At 37.4% G+C, this 24362-nt stretch overlaps 2 protein-coding genes across 2 annotated transcripts in view; both read left to right on the top strand.

Moving 5' to 3' along the window:
• LOC140716887 (ubiquitin-associated and SH3 domain-containing protein B-like) overlaps positions 1 to 5614 on the top strand; it is a 157994-nt gene extending 152380 nt beyond the window's left edge. The window contains exon 14 of the mRNA XM_073029919.1: positions 616 to 5614. Coding sequence (XP_072886020.1) covers positions 616 to 753 — 138 coding nt within the window. The 3' untranslated portion in view covers positions 754 to 5614. The remainder of the gene's footprint in view (positions 1 to 615) is intronic.
• Positions 5615 to 12141: 6527 nt separating this feature from the next.
• On the top strand, positions 12142 to 22799 carry LOC140716687 (hyaluronan synthase 1-like). Its single transcript, XM_073029510.1, has 5 exons — positions 12142 to 12185; positions 17553 to 18280; positions 19566 to 19791; positions 20975 to 21107; positions 22042 to 22799. The coding sequence occupies exons 2-5, from the start codon at positions 17582 to 17584 to the stop codon at positions 22718 to 22720; spliced, it is 1737 nt and encodes a 578-aa protein (XP_072885611.1). The 5' UTR covers positions 12142 to 12185; positions 17553 to 17581; the 3' UTR covers positions 22721 to 22799.
• Positions 22800 to 24362: the final 1563 nt, after the last annotated feature.

Below are 24362 nucleotides of genomic sequence, written 5' to 3'. Positions count from 1 at the left end.
TCTAGAATTATTTGCTATGTCGTGTGTTATAGGCAATTTAGTCTCCTTCATTAAGTTTTCTGGGAGGGGTAGCATTTTGGAAAGGGAAACTTAGGTTAAGTATTGTTTGCTACAGTATGTGCCAATTATTAAAAATATTGCAACTTGTTAGCTTTAAGATAGCACCCTGTACCATATTTTACTGTAACAGGTTTCACAATAGTTCATTACAACTGATGTAATCGCAATAAATTTGCAACTAACACAGGTATGTGTTGCAAATGTGAAATGAAAATCAAAAGAGGCAATTAAACAAAATGGTACAGAAAGATCTAGAGGGGGTAATGGGGAACAATAAAAAATTATTTTTGCCTGTATTTTCATCTGGGTTGCTTGCTCCATTTGAAGGTTGGTGGAAGTAGATTCAATGTCACTTTCAAAGTTTGTTGGATTTGATTCTTTATTTGTAAGATATTATAGAAGGGTTCTTCAATGATGAGAGAAACCAGTTTCGAAGGTGTTTATAGGGCATAGTTAGGATACAAAGTTGGGTTGCAGGTTTCAGGAGTGTTGGGCTAATTTGTTCTGCCTGTATCTGAAATTCACATGCTTCACATATTTTCTTTCTTCCCACAGATCCCATATTTGGGATTTTGCGCCTGTGAAGAGCTGGAAGATGCGGGTATATGGCAGCTGGTAGATCCTCCCATCCTACCACTCACCCATGGGCCCAATCACAGTTTTAGCTGGAGGGATATCTTGTTCCAAGACTAATGGAGAGATTCACCATCACTGGAAGATAGAGCCATTATTAGCATGTGCTTCCACTTACTACTTCACCTCCTTTCCCTTATTCCCCATACTCCGTATGAGCCGGTTCATTTCACTGCCATGCTTGGTATACTCTGATGCAACAGCCATCAGCATTAGTTACTTGATTGTTGTGTTATATGCAAGTTCAGTACTTGTATTTACTTCATTTGATACCTTTTAATTATGAATGAGTTGATGTGATTACATGACCAATTGTGTTTAGATCAGAGCAAGATACAGTTCTGAGGCTAGGTATGGTTTAAAAAGAAATTGAGTTGACTTCAGAGAACCTAAAAATAATTAAGAACTTCAGTCTGCTAATTTATTTTTGAATTGTGTTTGACACAGTTTCCCTAGAACCTGTGGTATACTTGAGCAATAATTGGGGCATGAGAATCTATATAAAGTTTTTCAGAAGCACCAATAGCTAATCTGAAATGCATTTTCTGGAGCACTGTTAACAATGACTCCTGTCCCATGTACCTGGTTTGTGGGACCTTGCCTCCTGTCTCATAAACACTGAGGACCTTGTTTATCTCTGATCCTGGAATGTTAAGAGATCATAATTTATTTCTCCATGTTGAAACCAAATAGCAAACCGATTTGCAATTGTAAGCCAAAGGAATGGCGTGTGAGGAGGTCTTGACATAAGACCCACCTCCAGATATTTAAAATGTGTTATATTTTTACCCCAGTTGGCAGACAATCAGTAGAACAGGGTTTATTTATTGTGTGTTTTACTAGCAGAATCTGATTTTTGTGAATGACCCTTTTTTTTGAATGCTTAATCCAATCGTATAGATATATTTGTATTGCTTGGCAGTAGAAAACGGGACTAATTCCACAATCCACACTGCAGAGAATTACTCAGAAAAGGATTGTCATTTACAATTGAGCCAACAATATTACACAAGTGATTCCCCAATCACCTCTGTACAAACAGCAGCCCTCAATAGGATTGTGGAATTAGTCTGTCTGGTTTAACTGAAGTCTCACTAAGGGCAGCAATTGATGATGGAAAGGGGCCTTGAAAGTTATGTGATTTGCATGTATCTAGTTAGTTCCTTAACCACCTCCTTAAACTAGGCTTGCTGACAATGTGATTAAGCAGAAGTTAACCTTCATCTTGCATATGGTGTAATTTAAAGGTTGGAATGCTTTAGCTGAGATTTCTAAGGGTGTATAGTGAGCTTAGTATTACTTAAATATGGGTCTGTTGTATCCCTGAAGGGAGACTATAAAACTCCTTACCCCTCCATTTTACTTTTGAATACATTTTTGAAAATGAAAGTTGGCATTGTTGAATCTCAACTGAAACATTTTAATTTACATATTTGTGATGATTTGTGTGAGGTGAACCAATCTTTTTTCTTCACCAGAAAAACATACTGAATGTTCATCAAAGAACTTTCAACAGGAGTGGCCATCCCGGCAATAAAGCTTAAAATTACCATATATGTTTTTGTTTAAAATACTGACTAAGCCCTCAGTTAGGAGACATTTCTGTTAGTTAAGGATGAAAGGAACACACTTAGATCGGTGGCAGGAGATGGAGATAAACCATTTAGCTTTTTGCAACTCTTGGACAGTTTTCTTCATCTCTGAAACATCCAAAACTGGATGTTTATAACTTAGCATGTTGTGAGAAGTGAGATCATCATGTTTTGGCATTTGGAGAATTAAAGATCAAGACATTTCTATTTAATAATGAGAACTTTAAATGCTTTGTGGATTGAGAGTTCATCACAGAAATTTGCCAGTGTTGGTCTGGAAGCTACCCATATTTGGGTTCAAATAACAGAATATTAAATAATTATATACTTTTCCCAGAACTACCCCTTGGAAGTTCTTCACACTGTATTGTGTTTGTGGATAGCAAACTAAAAAGCAAAGTTTTTCTTTTTATGTTTGTGTGTACTTCCTTCCCCCCCCCCCAAGTATGTATGAAGTAAATGTTTCAAAGTGAATCTATCACAGTGAGTGATATAAAAGGACTGAACACAACTTTAATGTGGAATTTTAAATGAATCAGGGTTGTGATGTGTCAGACACTGTGGACTACAATGTTGAGTAATCCATTCTTCTTGTTGAAGTGGCCTCGGCACCATCCCATTACTGATTAGTTCATAATCAGTTTGCGTCTGCAGTGTTTTCCATCAACTTCGTCTGTTTTAAGCTGCATATGAGAAGCTAGTGTTTGTTGGCAAGCAAGGGTCATGACTGTCACAGGAATGGAGATTCAAATATTTTTGATATTTCTCCTTTGAAGGCCTAGTAAATCTCCCGGGTGTTGCTTCACTGCCCAGGTTGTGTTGAATTTATGCTGGTCATTCTGCTGGGTGCCTATTTGGCATGAGTTTAGTTGAATAAAACACAGGTCTCTTCTAATTTGAGAATCCCTGTGGAATCTTCAAATTTATATTTAAATGCTGCAGTGCATACTTAGAATTGTACTATTCAACCTAATAAATATTAGGTTGAACTAATTTTTAAAAATGACATAATTTCATTGAATCACAAAGGATAATTATTTGTTCCAAGAGTGTTCATTATTACAGCCAGTTAGAAAGACCATTTTATCAGCACCCAGATTTTGGCTTTGCTCAATGCATTTTGTCTCTTCTACCTGCATGTTTTGGTGCTAATTATTTGCATTAAGTAACAGCTTGGTCAAGATGGTGAATTGCTGGGTTACTTCTAATAGATCACTAAACACTTCGGTTGCCATAGCTCCAATCTTGGTCTCTCTGTTGTCAATAACCTGATTTTTGTGAGTCTTGGGATTGCTAAAGTTTGTACATCTCAAATAAGGCCTTGAAGTAAACTGCAGCAATAAACAAGGAAAAAGGATACTCATGAGTTAGGCTCCCTGGTTGTTTTTGCACAAACCAGAACAAATTCATGATGGATCGAATCTGATCCTCTTTAGCTTCTTTCTGTTGGCATTTGCAAACAACAAATGGAGCACGCAGTGCTCCATGATAATTCATTGAATAAAGTTGGCTCACCCAATTTAAAAATAAATGGACTTCCCTTAAGCTAGAAGTGGTAATAGTTCAGATTTACACTACATCTGTCATTGTCAGGAAAAGAGAAAGTACAAAGACAATTTAAAAATTAGTAATTTGACAGCTGGGAAAACAAAATAATCAGCATTACATCGCATGTTCTGTTCCTGGTTTGACTTTCAATTCTATTTGCTGCTATGTGGCTGAATATTAGGCAGGGGCAATACATGGTGACATATGCTAATCTAATAATTCTGCTTCTTGGACAACTTGAATTTTGCCCCCAGAGTACCAGAACAAAAATGAATTTTCCTGTAATCTAGGGCTGGAATCTGCCACCTGTTATGTCCTATCCATTGTTCACCATACTGTAACAAGTGGAATCAAATACAAAGTAATAAATTGTAAAAAAAAATGCATTGCCACCCTTTTTCCTGCCCAAGTCAAATTACTACCTTGTGTATTCCAAGAAAACAGCTTCCTTTGTATTTTGCCTTTTCTAGATTACTCCTGTGAAGTACTTCAGGATAACTTGTACTCATATCTAGATTAAAGTAAAATGGTTTATTTTATTGGCCTTAGCCAGAGTGAAGTGTAGAACTTTGCAAGATTTGGAAGAATACCAGAGTCAATTGCCCAGATTCTACAAGGCGACTGCTCGCAGACAGTTAGTTTATAGAAAGACTGAATCTGGCCTGTTGAGGAATAGCCATAAGGAAGATCTTTTGATTAGGGTCGGAGGAGCATGTGTCCTAAATTTGGCTGCCAACCTTGTGCATCTATTTGTAACATAATGTCCACCCTGGTTCTTCAATTACTGGACTGGGCCATTGTAAAACCCTTAACGATTAGGGAAGGACTGTTGGAACGGCTGCTTGTGATTAGAGAAATGGATTGGTTATTGTGATTAAAATTTTTTTTGTGTAAAACCAAAGTTTCCAAGTGCTCAGATACCTGCAGTGTGGGAGAGAGGGAAGAGGTGGAGGTGATGGAGGGATGGAAGGAGATGGCAGTCACTTGAGAATTTTGTGCAGTTGGTCATGTGTTTTGGCTGTTAAGTCAGATGTTGTTGTGTTTTCACAGTAAAAACCCTTAGATATCCTTTGTCATTGTGTTTGGGGGAAACATGAACCTGTATTACTTCAGCAAACATTTAAACCCACAAATGCTGAAATGTTGCAATGAAATGAAATGACAATATTTAATGAATTAAATAATCAATATCTGAAAGAATAGTTCAGATGTAAACCTGACATTAGAAAACTTTATCACTCAATTTTCATCTTTCAGAAAGACCTTGAGCAATAAAATACCTTGAGGCATAGTGGCTATTTTACCAATATAATTTGTGGGTAAAGTGATGTTGATCTGAGGAGCATTGGAGTGCTTTTTATTTTTCACTGGTGAGTTTGAACACAATCTCCTAGGTTTGCAAAATGAGTAATAAGTTTGCCAGGGAGATTTATAAAAGTGATGATTAGCTGAGAGTTCTTCAGACCTTTAAATATTTTCCCCTGTGTTTGCAATTCCATTTCAGGTTTTGAAAGTTGCCTCCTTGTGTATCACAGCATAAGGATGTACCATAGTTTAGATCTTGCATTCTGTACAATTTAAGTATAAAATCCATATTTATATATTTATCAAAATGATTTTGTGCATATGTGACAATGATGGTGATGCCAAAAATTAATGTGATGCCAATTTTTACATCTGCATTTAAAACTCATTCTGATTAAACAATCAGCTGTGATATTTGTGTCTGTGGTATTCAGTGTGCATTGATCTTAGGATTAAAACTGCTTTATACAGATACAGTTTGTCTTACAGCCTGTCATATTGCTTTCATTTTCACAGACACTGTACAAATGTCATTGATCTGCAATGCAGAGGGATGGGTTTGAATAATGTGGGTCAAGGAACACCTACTTCCTGACTAAGTACTTCTGTCTCTATATAAGCCTCACCATCTTTGGGGACCCTGACAAGCTCTATTCATTCAACCACTTTGAGAGTGTATGCCTGTAAAAAGTTGAGATTCTGATACAAATCTGAATCCCCACTGTGGCAGAAAATTGTGTTTCTGCGGTCAGATCATTTACCTTGAAAGAGAAGTTGCTGATCTATGTAAAGTAATCAGGAGGTTAAATCATTTGCTTTCTTAGACATCCAGCCTGAAGGTAATCCAGTTATTGAAGCAGAATGATTATGGTGTAAATTTTCAACATTTTCTTCTTGGCAACTATAGTTTTCAATGTAGGTCATAGCTTTAAGTTTTCAATGGGATTTTAAAATATAAACTTGCCAGAGCATGCAAACTAAAATGCCATTTCAATTTTTCAGTTCACTTCACTGTATCCATCTATTTTTTCTTTTTTGTTCCTCAGTTTGAAATTCAACTTGTGTTTCTCAGACCCTGTACCATCAGGGCAAGGGTTGCTGCAGCTGGAGGTGAAGGTTCTCCTCCTTACTGGCAGAGCTGTACTTATTGATAGGTGCAGGTATCATAGTGTCATGGTTAACCAGGTGATGAGTATCCAAAGCCCCAGACTACTGATCAATAAATGATTTCAACTTGCACCACAGAAACTGAGAAATTTCAATTTAAAATAATTAAGTTAAATCAGAAATAAATTGGTGGCATTAGTAATATTGCTGGGAAAACAGCATATTATTTTTAAATCCTTCCAGATCATTAGCACCCTCAATGAGGAAGGTCTGTGTCCTTACTTGGTCTGCCTATATGTAACTCTAGACTCTCAATATAGCTAAATGTCCTCTCAATTGGCCTAGCCACCTAGTTAGTAAACAATGAATTAGGGAAGAATAGTGAATGCTGACTTAGTGATTCCTATAAGTAATAAAATAGCATAAATCTAGTTTAGGCCTTGGCAGAGGAAAAGGACAAAATTAACTTAAATACTAAATAATTATTCCATTTACCACACCTAATAGGTGTGTATCTTTCTTTTGGGTAAGACCATTACAAAAGACCTTTACAATAAACCTCTTCAATAACAAGTTTTCTCATGTTACAATGCTGCTAAGAAAGAAAAATTATCCATGATAATTTGGTCTATTATTCCCAGTTTGGGTATTTACAGGCTCCATCTTTTCCACTGTTTCCATTCCTAACAAACCGCTGAAATAAATCAGACAGTGGGGTTAATATCATTTTAATTATTAGTCTTCCTTGGTAAATATTGATTCAGCTTTTGTGATTTCTGACACCTTGCAGTCTGTTTCATGTGCAGTGATCTGTGAGGAGATCTCTTTCTGGGATCAGTTCCTAATTTTTCAGATTTTACCATACTGGTAAGAAAGAAAAGAATCTTACCAATGAAATAATTGAAGATTTTGGTTTTCATACTGCTGGATGATAACTAGGTGTCAATCACACAGGAAAGTGTTTAGCATCATTCAGCCTTCTGGGCATTTAAGTTAAACACAAGACAGTATTTATTGCAGAAAGATGATGAATGTTTGGGTTTGGTTGCAAGAAAGTATGTATGAACATTGGGTTCACTGAAGTAATGGACTTACCAAGATTAAACCCTGAACCTTGTAGTAATGATGAAATCCCTACTTTATGACCCTGTAAGGGCAACTAAAATTTATAAAGGAGAGAGAAATCATGGCAGTATCCCCCTTGTGTCTGCATATTCAGTAAAATTCAAAATATGGGCAGGTGTTAGGAGTCAATACAGTTTGATCAACCCTTTAAGGATTAATATCTTGAATGCAGCAAATGTTTTGGGTCACTGTTGGTGTTGTATCTGACACATGCTGACCTCTACAACAAAATACAAATTGAAGCAGGGTTACGCTACGGTTAAATCGCTTGGGGATCAGGCATTTATTTCCTGATACTAACTATAGCCTCCAGATTTTCTTGCAGTGTGAGAAATGCCAATTGTCTTTTGTGCCGTTCAATTTTTTTTGAAGTTGTGCCAATTGAGAGTATTGGAGCTCAGTAATTTCCTTGGTCTCTCCTTCCTTCATAAGCTCTCAGGTCTTTGAAAGCAGGCTTAGGGTCATCTAACCACAGCTTTGTGAGATGAACTTTTCTCACCTTTTTAACCCTTAATGGTGTTCTGCAATTTGAGCTTAGCTTTCTCATTAAAGAAATTTCATCATGCAAATATAATTAGCCTTCTCATTTCATAATTTAAATTGTGGCTGATATGCTTATACTTTTAACTCTCAAGGATAGTATCATCATTATAAATCTTATTAGGATAAGTTAGCAGAATCTGTTATACCCCATTTACTTTATGGTTTACTATCTGATTGTACATTTAATTCTGTTTCCTCACCCTTGGCTATAAAACCTTTCCTCAATGTACTCTTGCAAGCGTTGAAGGTGGTCACCGGTTCTGTTCTTTTCTGCAGTCTGGGTACCCATTCTTATTTTGAATTTTTTGTTTAATCATTCGATGAAGTAATAAAAATCTCAGCTGCAAAAGTTTTGAGTATAATTCAGCAAACCATGGCTATTAGATCAGGAACCATGACACCCTAAAGGGGGATATTTTAAAAACTGCTAGCAGGGAAGAATTTGTCTGAGGAAGGAGGCAGGGGATTTAGAACCAACTAGATTGTTCTGAGATAAAGCTGGTAAGGACTCGGTAGGCTTGATTCAGACACCATTATCTTTGCAATGGTCCTGTGCTAGGTGAGCTCCATTTCCTCATTACACAGATTTATCTGAACTCAGAATTCAAAATAAATTCAAATGCTTGCTACTTCTCAGACATGTGGCAAGAGTTGACCCTTTACCATGTATATCACACTTATCTGCCTACCTTTCATAGGAGCAATGACCCTTAGTCCAGTGTGGTCGTTGCATGTGGACTGCAATTATTTCACATCCAAATCCATCTGTTCCTTGTGGGGGGGTGGGGGGGTGAAGAAAGCACGTTCTATCAATTCTTTTGAAATATAACTGTAACACTCTAGGGAGAGCTCAGTCACATGCCTTTTTTTTAATTGGTTGATGATGAAGAGACCAAGAAAGTTTTGTTTGTTTCTTTTTAAAGCTTGTATCTTACGTTAAAATTCAATAGTTGCTCTACTATCTTCAAAAATGGTGGGCCCCGTTTTGAAAACAGGTTCTCCAGTCAAGAACTTTTTCTCTGAATGGCACATGTGCTAATTGCTCTAGTACAGAATTCATGGCTAATTCACATCATCAGGCACAGAACGAGAAGTTGGAAGAACTAAGTGCTACGCAAACAATTTGAAATTGGCTTGAAGATAACGGTGAAACTTTAACGATAAACAGCACTTCCTACACAAGTGGATTTAGTTAATAACAGTTTGAGCACCATATTGCATTTCCTCTGACATAAGCCTACACAATACACTTTCATGTTAGTTCTGTATTTAAATTGTCTTGATAGTGAATTGATCCTGAGTGTCTTGGTGTTCTCTATTTTCCTCATATTTGTAGACAATATACATATGTGGACCATAAGTAAGTGAGACTTTAGTGTGTGTGTATATATAATATAATATACGCACACACACTATTAAAAGCCTGGCGCTTTTGTGATTATATGGCTGAAGGGTGGTGTAGGGAAGGGGAGCTAGTTCTTGGCATGTTATTGAGTGTTAATTTTGTTTGCAAATCTGCAAGGCAGACCTCAATTCACATGTCAAGTTTCTTGTATTTCAAACAAATGCTTTATGTATTTAAATTATTGTTCCATTTTTATGTATTCAAAATGTTTCTCAAGAATGTGCAATTTTTCATTACAAATAACTGCCTCCAATTATTTACTGCTTCCTACTGTAAATTATGTTGCCAAATAAATGTTTTATTAGTGTTAAATACCATCTAATTGTTTGGAGTGTATTTTTTGGGTCAAATTTGATGTCTAATTATTGTGAAAGAGCACCTTTTGAAGGTTAATGATGGGGAAAGGAGTAAATGGTATGTATTGTTGGGATTTCATTTAAAGCCTTGTGCTGAGTGTCTGAAAATGTCATGTAATCATCACTTGGAAAACTAGTAGGATTTCCAGGAAATGTATCCTTGAAAAGTTGTGCATACCTGAAGGTCATAAACTCAGCAACAATGGAATGAGTACTCATCAACATTATCATTATATGCTGTGTCGTATGACATGGGCAATAATGGTCTTCCATATGTCTTTAATCTGAGGAGGTCCAATAAACTTTTCAAAACTTTTGCCTGTCCATCCTTTGATGTAACTCATGAATGCCATGTGATGCCAACTGCGACTTTTACTTCCATCAATTTTTCTTATCACTGCAAGATGTTCAAGCTTCTCTTTCCCAGTACATGTCCCAGAAATTCCAGCTGCCATCTTCTGACTGATATCAACTCTGTCCTTATTCTGGCTTTTCGCAACACTTACTCATTTCTTACTCTGTCCTTCCATGATATTTTCATTATTCTCAAAAACCAAATTTTTGCAGTTTTGAGTCTTCACTCAATTTACTTTGTCCAACATTCACTTCCATATATTAGTGCGAAATGAACATAGCGCTGCAACATTGAGTTTCATACGTATAGAAATTGTTATCCTTTAGTATCTTGCTCAAATGCTTGAACATGCATTTAGCAATTCCAGTCCTCCGAATTTCAACATCAGCCCTCCCGTCAGATATGATCGTGCTCTAAGTAATTGAAATTTCATGTTTGTTTAATTGTTTCGTCGCCCACTTTCATGATGATTCGTGATATTAATTTGAGATGGTAAACTATAATGTGCATAACATCAAATTGTTTAAGCTCTTTTTGACAATTCATCTCAATATATTAAGCCCTCTGATAATAGATTTTGTATATTTAATGTTAAGACACAAGACACTGCAGATGCTGGAATCTGAAGCAAAAAAACAAGCTGCTGCATAAACTCAGTGGATCAGTCAGCATCTACAGAGGGAAATGGTCAATGCTTTTGGTCAACCCTAAGCCCAAATTGAGGGTCTCAACCAGACATGTCAACTGTATTTTCTTCTGTGGATGTTTCCTAACCTGCTGAGTTCCTCCAGCAGTTTTTTTTCCACATTTATTGTTAATGGGCATTGGTTGCTCCTTGCCATTAACAAGCATTTTAGCAGGAAGAAGGTGCCAATTTGTGTAAATGAAGTTCCATCAAATAACAAGAAGAAAAAGTCAATCACATTTGGCAGCAACACACACAAAATGATGGAGGAATGCAGCAAGTCGGGCAGCATCTATGGAAATGTATAAACAGTCAACGATTTGGGCTGAGACCCTTCTTCAGGATTGGAAAGGAAGGGGGAAGACATATGGTTTATCAATTCCAAAACCATTCCATTATTTTCATAAGATTTCCAGGCCATTAACCCTCAATTAGTAGAATGTTTAAAAATATTCATTTTCCTCAGTATCTCATCCAAAATTTTAAATCTTTAACCGCAGCCCCTGTACTATCAGCTAATGTGGATTGTCTGCTGTATCTAAGTCTCTAATTTAAATGACCAGTGATAATAGTGAAGTGAGAACCATTTGCTCTGTAGAGACAGAGAATGATTTATCTTCTTGAATAGTGCACTGGAATATTTTATACCTGCTTTGGGTTGGTGCTTTGAATTAAAATAAGGACTACTTTTTGGAAGTGGCTCATTGGTTGCTATGTATTTGGGATAAAATAAACAATGTGCCGAGGGCACCTCAGATGAGGCAGAATTTGTGGGGAGACAGAAACCAACATTAACCTTTTGAGTCAATAACCCTTCAAAAGGCACAGTGAATAAATGGAAAGTGGTATTAAACTAGGACACACACACACACACACACACACACACACAAGTGATTTGGGTTCATTTCCGACCTCTAGTGGTGTCTCTGGAATTTGCACATTCTGCAGATTTCGCCCCACGTTTCAATGATTTGCTGGTTGGTTAATTGCTTACTGTAAAATATCTCGGGTGTGGATGAATGGTAGGAAAATCAGAGGGTGTTAGTGGGCACGTGTGACGTAATAAATTGCGGGATATTTGGACTTGCTCTGAAGGGATAGCATCAAGCTCAATGGGCTGAATAGCTATCTATGTCAAATGGCCCTATCAAACAGGAAGAAATCAACTAAAATGCATATCTCAAACGGAAAAGTATATTTTTATGGCTATTATGGAGAGAAGGGGTTAAACTGTGACACTTAATATGGTTGACGATATGGAATATGATTATTTGAATTAATGAAATTAGCTGGTTTTCCCTTTAAGTAATCTAACGTGCTAATACCGTAATTTAATGCTGACAATGGTATATGATGGGATGCTGTCTCCTTACTGCCCCGCGTAGTCCCGAACCCGTGATTCGGCGGGAACGAGATTACGGCGTGCGCGCGCACACTTCCAACCGTTACTGCGGTTGGAACAAAAAACAAGGTAATATCCATGAATTCAATGGCTCAAGCTTTCTGCCCCGAAGTATCTACTTTTAGTCCAAAAATTGCGGGAATAATTCTGAACTACTAATCAATTTCTGCTTTAATAATGTGGAATCCATCTCATCTATCATTTACACTTATCTATCAATTATCTCTTCTATGGTCGTTTAAAGTGCAGGAATATTAGTTTTGCAAATTGTTGGCTTAAAATTAGCAAATCTATTTAATATTTATGTCTAAACATAAAAATTAGGAAATAAATATTTTGTTTATATTAAGATTGACATAAGGAAAGTAAAATAAGTTAAAAATGATTCAATAGTAATTAATTATACTAATCTGATAAAACTTACTACAGGTGTCCCTCACTTTACGAATGTTCGTTTTACACCACTTTCCTTTTACAAAAGACCTACATTAGTAACCTGCTTTTGCATTACAAAGAGGATTTTCGCTTTTTATGAAAATTTATCCCATACAAATTAATGGTTCTTCGCTTTACGCCATTTTGATTTAAGAAAGGTTTCATAGGAACGCTCTACCTTTGTAAAGCTGGGGGAGACACTTGTATCTAACTGCATTTCCCAATACACGATCAACATTGCTAGACATTTTGTGAGTGTCAATTCCTATATGCAGTACTTAACTTATTTCCAATGACTCAAACAACTTGATAAATTCGGCACATCTGCTATTAAAAAGACATCTATGAGTAATTCCATTTCAGGATTTGGAGAGGATATGTGGTCAATTAGTCTTGCAGAACACACATCACAGCAGCTTGAAAATTTGAATGTGAATTTAGAGGATGATATATGTAAAAATTAAATTTATCTGAATCCTCTCCACTACAAATGCACTTACACTCTCCAATTCATTATTTACGTCTATCTATTCTCACGCTCATCAACTGATCAACAAATATCATTAAGCAAGAGAAAATCTGCAGGTACTAGAAATCCAAGCAACACACACAAAATGCTGGAGGAACTCAGCAGGTCAGGCAGCATCTTTGGAAAAGAGTAAATAGTCAACATTTCGGGCTGAGACCCTTCATCAGGACTCCTACATCCATGTCATTGTTTACCTTCTAATGCTCTTCTGGCTAACAATATTCTCTAGCCTCCATTATCCAGCATTTCCTGCTGCCTATAAGGCACATCTCTCTCATACCTATCATGATTCTATTTGTGGATTCTTGATGTGCCATGGCAACAACTTAAGATGTTTGTCTCTGTGGTTAAATCCTCCATGACTTTGTTCCTTTCCATTTATTGAATATAATAACAGTCCCTGCTCTCCAGAATCTGAATCCCTTAGCCCCTTGTACTGTCTCTGTCTTCTCCTCTCTGAGAGCACCTTTGCCTTCAGCTACCTAAACTCCACTGACTAGATTCCCCTAACTGCATCCCTCTTGTCTCTAATTGTATTACATCATAGAACATGTTTTGGTCAGAAAACTTAATATTTCAGTATTTAAACTAACTTTTTCAAAACATTTTTCTATGTTCAGGTGAACTTTACTGTTACATAGAAGATAATGGAGGGCATGTAGAAATGGAAGCCATTCGAATACGAGGGGTGATTGATAAGCTCGTAGCCTAAGGTAGAAGGAGTCAATTTTAGAAAACCTAGCACATTTACTTTGCAACATAGTCCCCTCCTACATGTACACACTTAGTCCAGTGGTGGTGGAGCATACAGATCCCTTCTTTGTAGAAGTGGTCCACAGAGGGGGGGGATTGATAAGTTCGTGACCTAAGGTAGAAGGAGATGAGTTATTAACTTCAAACTTCCTGCATTATCACTCAAAGAGTTGAACTGCATGTGCATGTAACAAGAGCATCTTGGACCTCCAGGTGGTCCACAGCAGTGGTGATAGATAAGTTCGTGGCCCAAGGTAGAAGGAGATGAGTTATACAGCTCTCGTTGCATGCATGTGCAGTTCAACTCTTTGAGTGATAATGCAGAAAGTTTGAAGTTAATAACTCATCTCCTTCTACTTTAGGCCACAAGCTTATCAATCACCCCATGCTGTGGACCACTTCTGGAGGTTCAAGACGCCGACTTCTACAAAAAAGGGATCCATATGTTCCATGACCGCTGGACTAAGTGTGTAAATGTAGGAAATATCAATGTGCTAGGTTTTCTAAAATTGACTCCTTCTATCTTAGGCCATGAACTTATCAATCACCCCTCGTAATTATTATAATAATAGTAGGAATCAAGCTGATTACAGAAAGTTCAAAGGGGAACGTTAAAAAAAGGGTGTGGCAGCAGAGGGGAATTATGGGAAAAGAGCAGCATCAGACATAAGAAAATTCAAAAACATTTTGTAGGCAAAAGAACATAAAAAGAGTTGAAATGGGAGAGATGATGTGGATGAGAGGTCAAAAAAGGAATCCACTCATGAAATCTGAGGTAATAAAAGTATACTTTGCATCAATTTTTATGAAGAAACAAGAAGTTTCAGCAAAGGAAGATGCAGATGAGATTCTGATTGGGAAGGCTAGCTGCATGTAAAATGGATGCATTTTAAGACAGACTGCATAGTAAGTTGCTGAGAGAAGTAAGGGAAAAGACTGGCTTCTGTAGATTTATAGGTGATGCATAAGGACTGGAGAGCTACTATTTTTATATAACACCCTTGATCAAAAAGGGATAAAAACAGGAATAATAGTTTTATCACAGTAGCTGAGGAAGTTCTTGAAAGAATAATCAAAAAGAGGATTATCTATCAGAATAATAAATATTGATTAATTTGGGAACAAAATAAAGGCAAATCATGAGTTTTTTGGTGTAGCAAAGAGTGTTGATTAGGCACTTATGGACTTTGAAAAGGTGTTTGATAAAGTGTGACCTAGTTCGTGGAATAGGCTGAGAAACAATTGCCATGTAACAGGAGCCTAAGGTTAATGGTGAAAGATAGTCCTTTTATAGATTTAAATGTGCAATGAGGCACCCAAGTCAGCACTGCTTGAAATATTTCTTTACTTAATGTATGGTAATAACTTGGATTTGGAGGTACAGGACACAACTTCCAAACTGATAGATGACATAAAACTTGCTGGTGAAGTGAGTGGTCATAATACACATGGATGTTGCATAAATGGCTGTTATTTGCTATCACATAGAAAAAATGTGGAAGGCAAGGGAGGAATTACTTTAGCTAGAAGGTGGTGAATCTGTGGAATTCATTGCCACAGATGGTTGTGGAGGCCAAGTCATTGGGTATACTTAAAACAGAGGTTGATAGTTTCTTGATTAGTCAGTATGTCAAAGGTTAAGGGAGACGGCAGGAGGAAGGGGTTGAGAGGGATAATAAATTAGCTATGATTGTATGGCAGTACAGACTTGATGACCTAATTCTGCTGCTCTGTCTTATGGTCTTATAGTGGAGAATATTAGAATGAATGTACTGATGGTGAGAATCAGGTTGATGACATAAAGTTAACATCATCATTATTATTATTATTATTATGTGCCGTGTCGTTATGACGTGGGCGATCATGATCTTTCCATGACCATGATTGTTCTTGGCAAAATTTTCTGCAGAAGTGGTTCGCCATTGCTGCCTTCTGGGCAGTGTCTTTACAAGACGGGTGACCCCAGCCATTATCAGTACTCTTCAGAGATTGTTTGCCTGGCATCAGTGGTCACATAACCAGGACTTGTGATATGCACCAACTGCTTATATGACCATCCACCACCTGCTCCCATGGCTTCATGTGACCCTGATTGTTGGGAGGGGGTGGGGGAGCATGTTAAGCAGATGCTACACCTTGCCCAACGGTGACCTGCAGGCTGGTGGAGGGAAGGACTGCCTTATACCTCTTTTGGTAGAGACATATCACCACCCCAACACCCAATAAAGCTAACAGGACACTAAAAGGATGTGGGTAATAAGAGAATGAGAAAATACTGGCATCAGTCATAAAAGAGAACTGAAAAATATTCTATGTGCATGTGAACTGTGAACAGGCAAAAAAACTGGAAGGTGGGGGGGGGGGGAATACAGCACTACTTATGCTAAATAGTTTCGGTTACCTAGGTTTGATCCTAACCTTAGGTGCTATCTGGAATTGTCACCTTCTGCCTCAAACTATATGATTTTCTTCAAGGTCTTACAGTTCGCTTGTATGGTCTCAAATTTGTATGAGCTGGTGGATTAATTGACATTTGCAAATTGCACTCAGTTTTGCTGGTGGCAGAGAAAGGGCCTGATGAAAGGCTTATTGTGGCAATATGAGACTTCATAGAGGTGTAGACAGTCAGGTGGAATGGGCTGATAGGTGGTAGATGAAATTCAACGTCAAGAAATGTGAAATGATACATTTTTGATAGGAAGAACAGGAAGAGGAAATATAAACTGAAGGACAGAATTCCCTAAGGAGTAAAAGAACAGAGCTTCAGATTTATTTGTGTGAAGTTCATTGAAAATGGCAGGGTAGATTAATAATATGGTTTTAAAAAAAGCATATAGACTTCTGGACTAATAAATTGAGTCATTTAGTACAAGACCATGAGTCATGACAGATCTTTGTAAGACACTGATTCTCCCTTAACTGGAATATTATATTGAATTCTTGGTTTCAAACTTTAGAAAAGTCTACAGACTTTAGAGAAGGTCTGGAGATTTAAGAGATTTCAAATGACAGGAAAGTGACAGTAACTCCAACCATGTGTTACAACAGTGGTATACAGAAGAGCAACTCTGAATGCACAATACATCGAGCCTTGAAGTGAATGAGCTACAGCAGCAGAAGACCACAACGGGTTCTACTCCTGTACCTAATAAAGTGGCCACTGAGTGTATTATGCACTGAGTGGTTATGATCCAGAATCGATTACTGGGGGTGGGGTGGCCAGTAGTGTAGGGTTAGCACAACGCTTAACAGTACAGGCGACCTGGGTTCATTTCCTGTTGCTATCTGTAAGGAGTTTGTACGTTCTCCCCGTGACCACATGCATTTCCTCTGGTTGTTCCGGTTTCCTCCCACATTCCAAAGACGTACCAGTTGGCATGTTAATTGGTCATTGTAAATTGTCCCGTGATTAGGCCAGGATTAAATTTGGGGATGGCTGGGCGATGTGGCTCAAAGGGACAGATGGGCCTGTTCCACGCTGAATCTCAAATAAATAAATAAAATATATTAAAAATAAATAGTGATAATAGAGTCAGTAAAGTATTGGAAAGGAAACTGGATAAATATCTGAAAGGAAATACATTGGGAGGGTGAGTCTAATTTGATTTATCCTAAGTAGAGTCAGCAGGGACTTGATAGGTCAAGTAGTCTCCAAATAGCTATAACCATTTCGTATGGTAACTGAATTTTTCAGGTTTTGTTTCTTTCACTCTAAGTAGGAATTGATCAACTTTGACCGTACGTAGCCATGGTTACCAAGGACACTTTGGTTTCAATAGCTAATAAGACCTGCACCATACTGCTTGCCTTGCTGTTATTTCTTGGTCTAGTTTGGGGTTATATAGCTGGATTTCAGCTCCTTCATGGACGAAAAACAACATTGCTTGGTATTTACGGATCCCTGATCATCAGCCACTTCTTCTTTCAAACAATGTTTGCCCTGTTTGAGTGTAACAAGATGAAAAATGACATTCCTCAGTGCTGCAGTGCTAAGTCAGTGGCCATAACCATATCTGCTTATCAAGAAGATCCTTTCTACCTGCAACAGTGCCTTAAATGTGTGAAGAAAATAGCGTACCCAATCCAGAATTTGAAAATTATAATGGTCATTGATGGGAACTCAATAGAAGATCAATACATGATGGACATATTCAAAGAGATTTTCTACATGGAAGATATTGGGACATATGTATGGCAGGGCAACTATCATTCTAGAAATTTTGATAGAAGTATATGGAATAAAGAAGAAGATAACAGCCAAACATCACAAAGCGATCCTGTTAATCTGTTTTATGGGGAGGCAAGTGTTGGAAATCCAGAGAGATTGGAGGTCGAATCACTAATCCGCACTAAACGTTGTGTTTGCATCATGCAAAAAAGGGGAGGAAAGAGAGAAGTACTGTACACAGCCTTCAAAGCTATTGCTGACACAGTGGATTACATTCAGGTATGACTAATGTCATTACTTTTTTCTCAAATGTTAGCCTTTACATTGATATAAATCTATCTCCCGTATCAAAGAAATGCTGTCTCTGATTCATTATACAGATGCCTTTCTACAAAAAAATTCACTGGTACCTCATCCAATAATCAGAATCTATTTATTATTTTGCAGAGTAGATAGCAGTAGAATTAATTGTACTGACCTTGCAGTACAGCCCAAATTTCCTAGAAAGGGATTTAAGCTAGAAGAGTAGAATTCTGAGGACAAGTGGTAAAAGCAAGAATTAGCACCTTAAAAATAGATCTATTTAACAACAGGGTTTAAAATGGTTTGGGAAAATCTAGAAGTCTCTTCTCTAATAACTGGGGGGTGGGGTGGTGGTTAGTTGAAAAATTTAAAACTGGAATTACTAGATTTTTTTAGGCAGGTACACTGGAAAGAGATACATTTGCAATTTGGTATGATGAATTGAAATAATGTTTTGATGATATCATGTAGTTGTCTTGCTTTATGTCTGTCAAGATGTGCTTTTATTTCCACAATCTTCTGCCTCCACCACAGAATTTGCCTATATCTTGGTCATCTCTCAGCTATCAGCCGGATGCTTAGTGTTCTCTTTTTGTTGAAGCTTCACATTTATTACAGAGAAATCTTAGTATAGTTTTCATCAAGACAATCCAGCTACTTTTGCCCTCTGTACCTATAAAACTGGAACATTGCACATTAGATACAGAGTTTCGTTCACAGCTGTGAGGTAGCCACCGCCATAGCTTGATTCTTCACTTTCTGGCCTTTTCTTTCCCCATTGGGCTTGCACAGTCAGAACTATTGAAAAGGGTGCCAAATAATTATTAAAACAACATGCAGCACCTGTCCCTCTTCCAGTACTCTTTATATTTTGAATGTACTTTTGTTTGTATGGTGAATTGATAACATGCTTACAATTATGACCTGTGTATGACTTTAATGATATTGGGTATTCTGATACAATGGGTATACCTATTTGACCTATTATTCTGCCTCTTAATATACCTTTGTAGACAAGTTGACTATTACCCAGATAAAGTTAGGGGAATTTTCTTGATCTACTGCAACTTTCCTTGATAACAATGCTTATTGTCAATTCATTTCAATTGTTACAAAAACATGAATACTGGTTATCTAAAATGTACAATGCTTTCCCCTGTCAGCTGATTAAATTTGAATATGCTCACATATATCCTTGTCAATAGATTGTGTGTATTCAAATGAACTGGATATCTTTATTAAAGGGTTATGTAACTTTTAGGTCTGTGATTCTGACACAAGCCTTGACTCGCAAGCAACTGCAGAACTGGTTAAAGTATTAGATTCAAATGAAAGTTATGGAGCAGTCGGAGGTGAAGTGCGAATTTTAAATGCCACTGACTCATTCGTAAGCTTCATTAGAAGCCTGCATTACTGGACCGTGTTCAATTTGGGACGAGCCTGCCAATCTTATTTTAACTGTGTCTCTTGCATCAGTGGACCTTTAGGTAAGGAACGTAGGTAAAAATAAAACAGGATCTCTTCGAGAATGTCACAATCTTAGAGAGATATTAAAATATACACTTCAGGTATAAATGCAATTTCCACACAATTGCTCAAGGTAATGCCCTCTCCTTAGAAAAATTACCATCAGCACAGACTATTATGCAGATTATACTAAGCCTGAATAAGATTCAAATAATAAGATACCATATTTTGATTTCAAAAGCCAGTCAAAAAGATAGTCCAGTACTAAGGTATCAGCTAAAATAAAAGATTGATGGTTCTTAATTTCAATGAGAATATTGCACAGTGAAAATAGCATTGAGGCTTATAAATAACAAGATATTAAATATATTAAGATATTAAAATGCACCAAGTTCTTGTGAGTTCACATCATGGATGACCTCACTTGGTCCCTCAATGTCACCTCCCTGAACAAGAAGGCATAGCAGCCTCTCCACTTCCTAAGGATATTGAGGCAAGCGAAATTCCCTCACCCCCTCCTCTTAACTGCATTTTACAGGAGCACCATTGAAAGCATCCTGACAAGCTGAATCTCCATCTGGTATGGGAGCAGTCGAGCATCGGATCAGAAGCCCCTACAAAGGACTATGAGAATGGCTGAGAGGATCATAGGTGTCTACCTACCATCCATTGGGGACATTTATCAGGAGCACTGTCTGTGCAGGGCCCTTAGTATTATTAAGGATCCCATCCCAGCCATCCATCCAACATCCTCTGACTTTCTACCATCAGGCAGGAGAGCCTGATGCATAAAAACAAGAATGGTCAGGATAGGAAACAGTTTCTTCCCTCAGGCCACTAGGCATTCGAACTCCCTGCCGCATCGCATTTGAAGTTAATCTGTTCCGTACCTTACGATATTTAATTTATGCTTTTTAGTTTATTACTTATGCATGATTCATCTGTAGATTTTTTCCTTGCCTTCATAAGTTATCGTGTGTTGTGTGTACTCCTGTGTTTTGCTCCCTGGTTTGGAGAAATATTGCCTCATTTCTATATACATTATATGGTTATATATGTTGTATACATGTTAAATGACAATAAACTTGACTTAATATGTGGAACTGCTGATAGTAATATCAATATATCAGTAAAGGAGAGTCAGCAAAGAAACTTGAGCTCAACTGATCTGTATTTGTTTATAACAATGAACATTTGTTTCAGGGATGTACAGGAATAATTTGGTCCAACAATTACTTGAGCCCTGGTACAACCAGAGATTCCTTGGAGTCCGGTGCACATTTGGCGATGATCGTCACCTAACTAATAGGGTGCTCAGTCTGGGCTATTCCACCAAGTAAGAAACAAATCCAGCTTTTTCTCAGTTATGCAATATCATGACTTGTATTGTAGTCAGTGTTAGATATGAGCATTTTATGCCTACTTAGGTTAGACATACAGTATTGTTAAAAAAAAGAGCATAAATTTTCTTAAGTGATTCTTTTCTCCAAATTTTTTTCTCCCTGTAAATCACTGCTCCTTGTTGAGATTTAGATCTACTGGCATCAGACATCTGATCAAACTTTCCTTGTAAATACTAGCAGACCATTTAAACATGAAGAGTGTCAGAGCCAAGCCCACTCCTGAATTGAATTGACTTCCTGAAATCAAAACAAAAAATTCTGGAAATACTCAGCAGGTCAGAGGGCATCTATAGAAAGAGAATGAGTTAACATCTCAGTCTGAAGATTTTTTTTCAGGTGAAGCATTTATTCTGTTTCTCTTTCCACAGATACAGCTTGATTTGCTCCATCTTCTGTCTAAATTTCGAGCATCTGCAGATTTTTTGATTTGCAATTGGCACTGTTTCAAGTTGGCATCACTCAACAGTAATTTGAGCAGGAAGCATCAAGTTACAAAGTTGATTTTTTTCCACGTAGTCACAGACTCGAGTGCATCCTTACTTAAGTCCATTTCAGTGAGATTATTGAAGAGCCTTGCTTTATAGGCTCACAAACATATCAAGCACTGAAACAGTTTTCTTCACAGTGATCCAACTTTAAATTGGTTCAACTTGTCTTTTCTTGTGCTTTAGCCATAACCTTTTTTTCACCTTTGTATAGCAAGATACTTGCAGAGATTGGTACAAGTTAGATTACAATGCAAAGCATGTCAGTCTTCTGGGCCATTGTACTGAAGGTGTGTGCTAAATTTTATTAGGGTAAAATCCAAGTTAATTCTGGAAAACCAGGACTCAGTAATGAAACTGTATTTTTGTTTCACTCAATCAGATATACACCCAAGGCTTGGTGCTATACAGAAACTCCAGTTCCATATCTACATTGGCTCAATCAACAAATACGTTCAACCAAGTCATCTATCATTAACTGGTTCTTCAGTTCTCTTTTCTGGTATAAGCACCGTCTGTGGATGACATATGAGGCAATGATTATGGCTCTGTTGCCGTTCTACATTTCTCTGACCACCATTAAGTTATTTTACTATGGGTGCCTTTGGAACATTCTATGGATGTTCCTTTGCTTCCATGGGTTTGCACTCATTAGAGCAATCATTGCCTCTTATATAAAGGGAAGTCCAGTGATGATCTACTTATCTCTGCTTCCATTTTTTTATATGAGTGGATTACTGCCAATCAAATGCTTTTCTCTTCTTACCATTACCAACACCAGCTGGGGAACATCTGGATACAAAGAGGGAGTCAAGAACTACATTCCACTGTTTCCAGTCTTTGTTTGGGGCATTATCCTCTGTGTGGGTTTGGTTCGGACAATCATCACAGAGAGTGAAGGTAAATGGAGTCACCTTGAGCAGGGTTCAGAACAATATTATGTTTTATACAGTTCACTGACATTATTTTTATTTTATACAGTGCTGATTGCAATTTACCATCTGTGGTCATGTCATCGATATAGAAGGAATGCTCTAAAAACATATTGTGTTGAAGTGTAGAGAAACTATGCAAATTAGTTAATGATTACCAAACCTTTGTTTAACTCCTTGTAGAAAGCTTTACGTGTCATGGTTTTACAGGTTCTGGTTTTTGTTCTTGAGGAGTTATATTCTCTCTCTCTCTCTCTGCAGTCGCTCCTGGGTCATTGACCTTCCATATTCAGTACCCTATGCCATTTTACTACCTGCCAGCCTTACTTTATGAGAAATTACAGATGCACATGTGCAGTGTTCCTCTATTTCGTGATATGCCACAATGCATCACAGTTCTTGTGTGTTTTTTGTAGTGCTATATTCTCTAAATCCACGGTTCAGTGTTTGTAAGGTTCAATAGTAAAGGACATACCTCAATTCTGTTGACTGTTAACAGTTCTAGAAAATTATATTAATAAATCTTTCATTCTATTGTTCACCATCATGATTGTGTAGATTTGTTGAATTTTTCTACAAATAGGAAATAATGATCATTAGGTGTTTTGTTCCAGAACCTAGTAGGTCTGGCAGAGGCATGAAAGTATGTTTACCTGTGTGTAGAGTGACAGCAGTGAGATTAAAATACCACTTTAAGAAATGGTTGTCCTGCAATATCCATAATATGCCATTTGATCCCTAAGGTATTTCTATGATATCGGGTCATTATAACAGGCTTGAGAAATTTGTGAACAAGATGGAGAACATTTAAACACAAATTAATAGGATTTTTCACAGGTTAACTATACCACATATGTTGATGATCTATTCGACTGCAAAGATTGTTTTCATGTGGCAGTCATTGTCTTTGGGCTAATAGATGTTAGAAATTCTCTTTCCAGATTGTAGTCCATTGATCTTTTCCAGGATACATATCTTGTGAGCAATGTATGAGAATTGCTCACTGTTCTATTTGACACAGCTAACAAGTTAAATATGATCCTCAGTTCCAGCAAGCTATTCATGAAACCCAGATATATAGACACATAGTCTTCCTCCTGTTAACTCATTGTTTCATAAATTCTGAATCATAAAACAAAGGTCTACTTGTGAATGGAAATAAGTATAACACAAATTTCAACTTTGCAGGTTCTGAGCTCTGTTAATACAGCATGGTCATTCGTCTATGCATGCTCCTATATAAAGCATGCATTATCAATTTGTTTGCTAGAGAACAAAATTAGGCAGGTACTTCGTAAGCTTGAAGAAGCGAGAGTAAAGGCAGATTTTACATGTTAATTACCCCTAGGGTTCATTTTTTTCTGTGCACTGTCACTTTAAAATGCTGGGAGAATGAGACTGACTTTTAGACACTGTTTGAGCTGCTCCTGAGAGAGAGAGAGGTGGAGTTATTTGATGGACAATTGAAAGTTATGTTTTCTCTGCAGCTTGTTTACTTTTTACAAGGACAGTTACAGACACACACAGTTAGAGTCAAGATGGATTCAGTCAATGGAAGACACCAGTGAGTAGATCGCTGGTTTAAACTTTCAGTAGCCCAAAAGAGGTGAGTTGAGATCGATCCAGAGTATTGATAAATGACTCTCACAAGTTTGCTGCAACTAGAAGAAGTTTGCAGAGAAGAGAAGAGAGGAGAGGAAGGTTTGAAACAGAAGAGACCTAGTGACAAAGAGATCACTGTTTGGACTCTCTAAGTAGCCCACGAGAGTGA

The sequence above is a fragment of the Hemitrygon akajei genome, chromosome 26 (genome assembly GCF_048418815.1).
Source record: "Hemitrygon akajei chromosome 26, sHemAka1.3, whole genome shotgun sequence".
NCBI classification, from domain to species: Eukaryota; Metazoa; Chordata; class Chondrichthyes; order Myliobatiformes; family Dasyatidae; genus Hemitrygon; species Hemitrygon akajei.
This window is presented reverse-complemented; position numbering and strand designations above follow the sequence as displayed.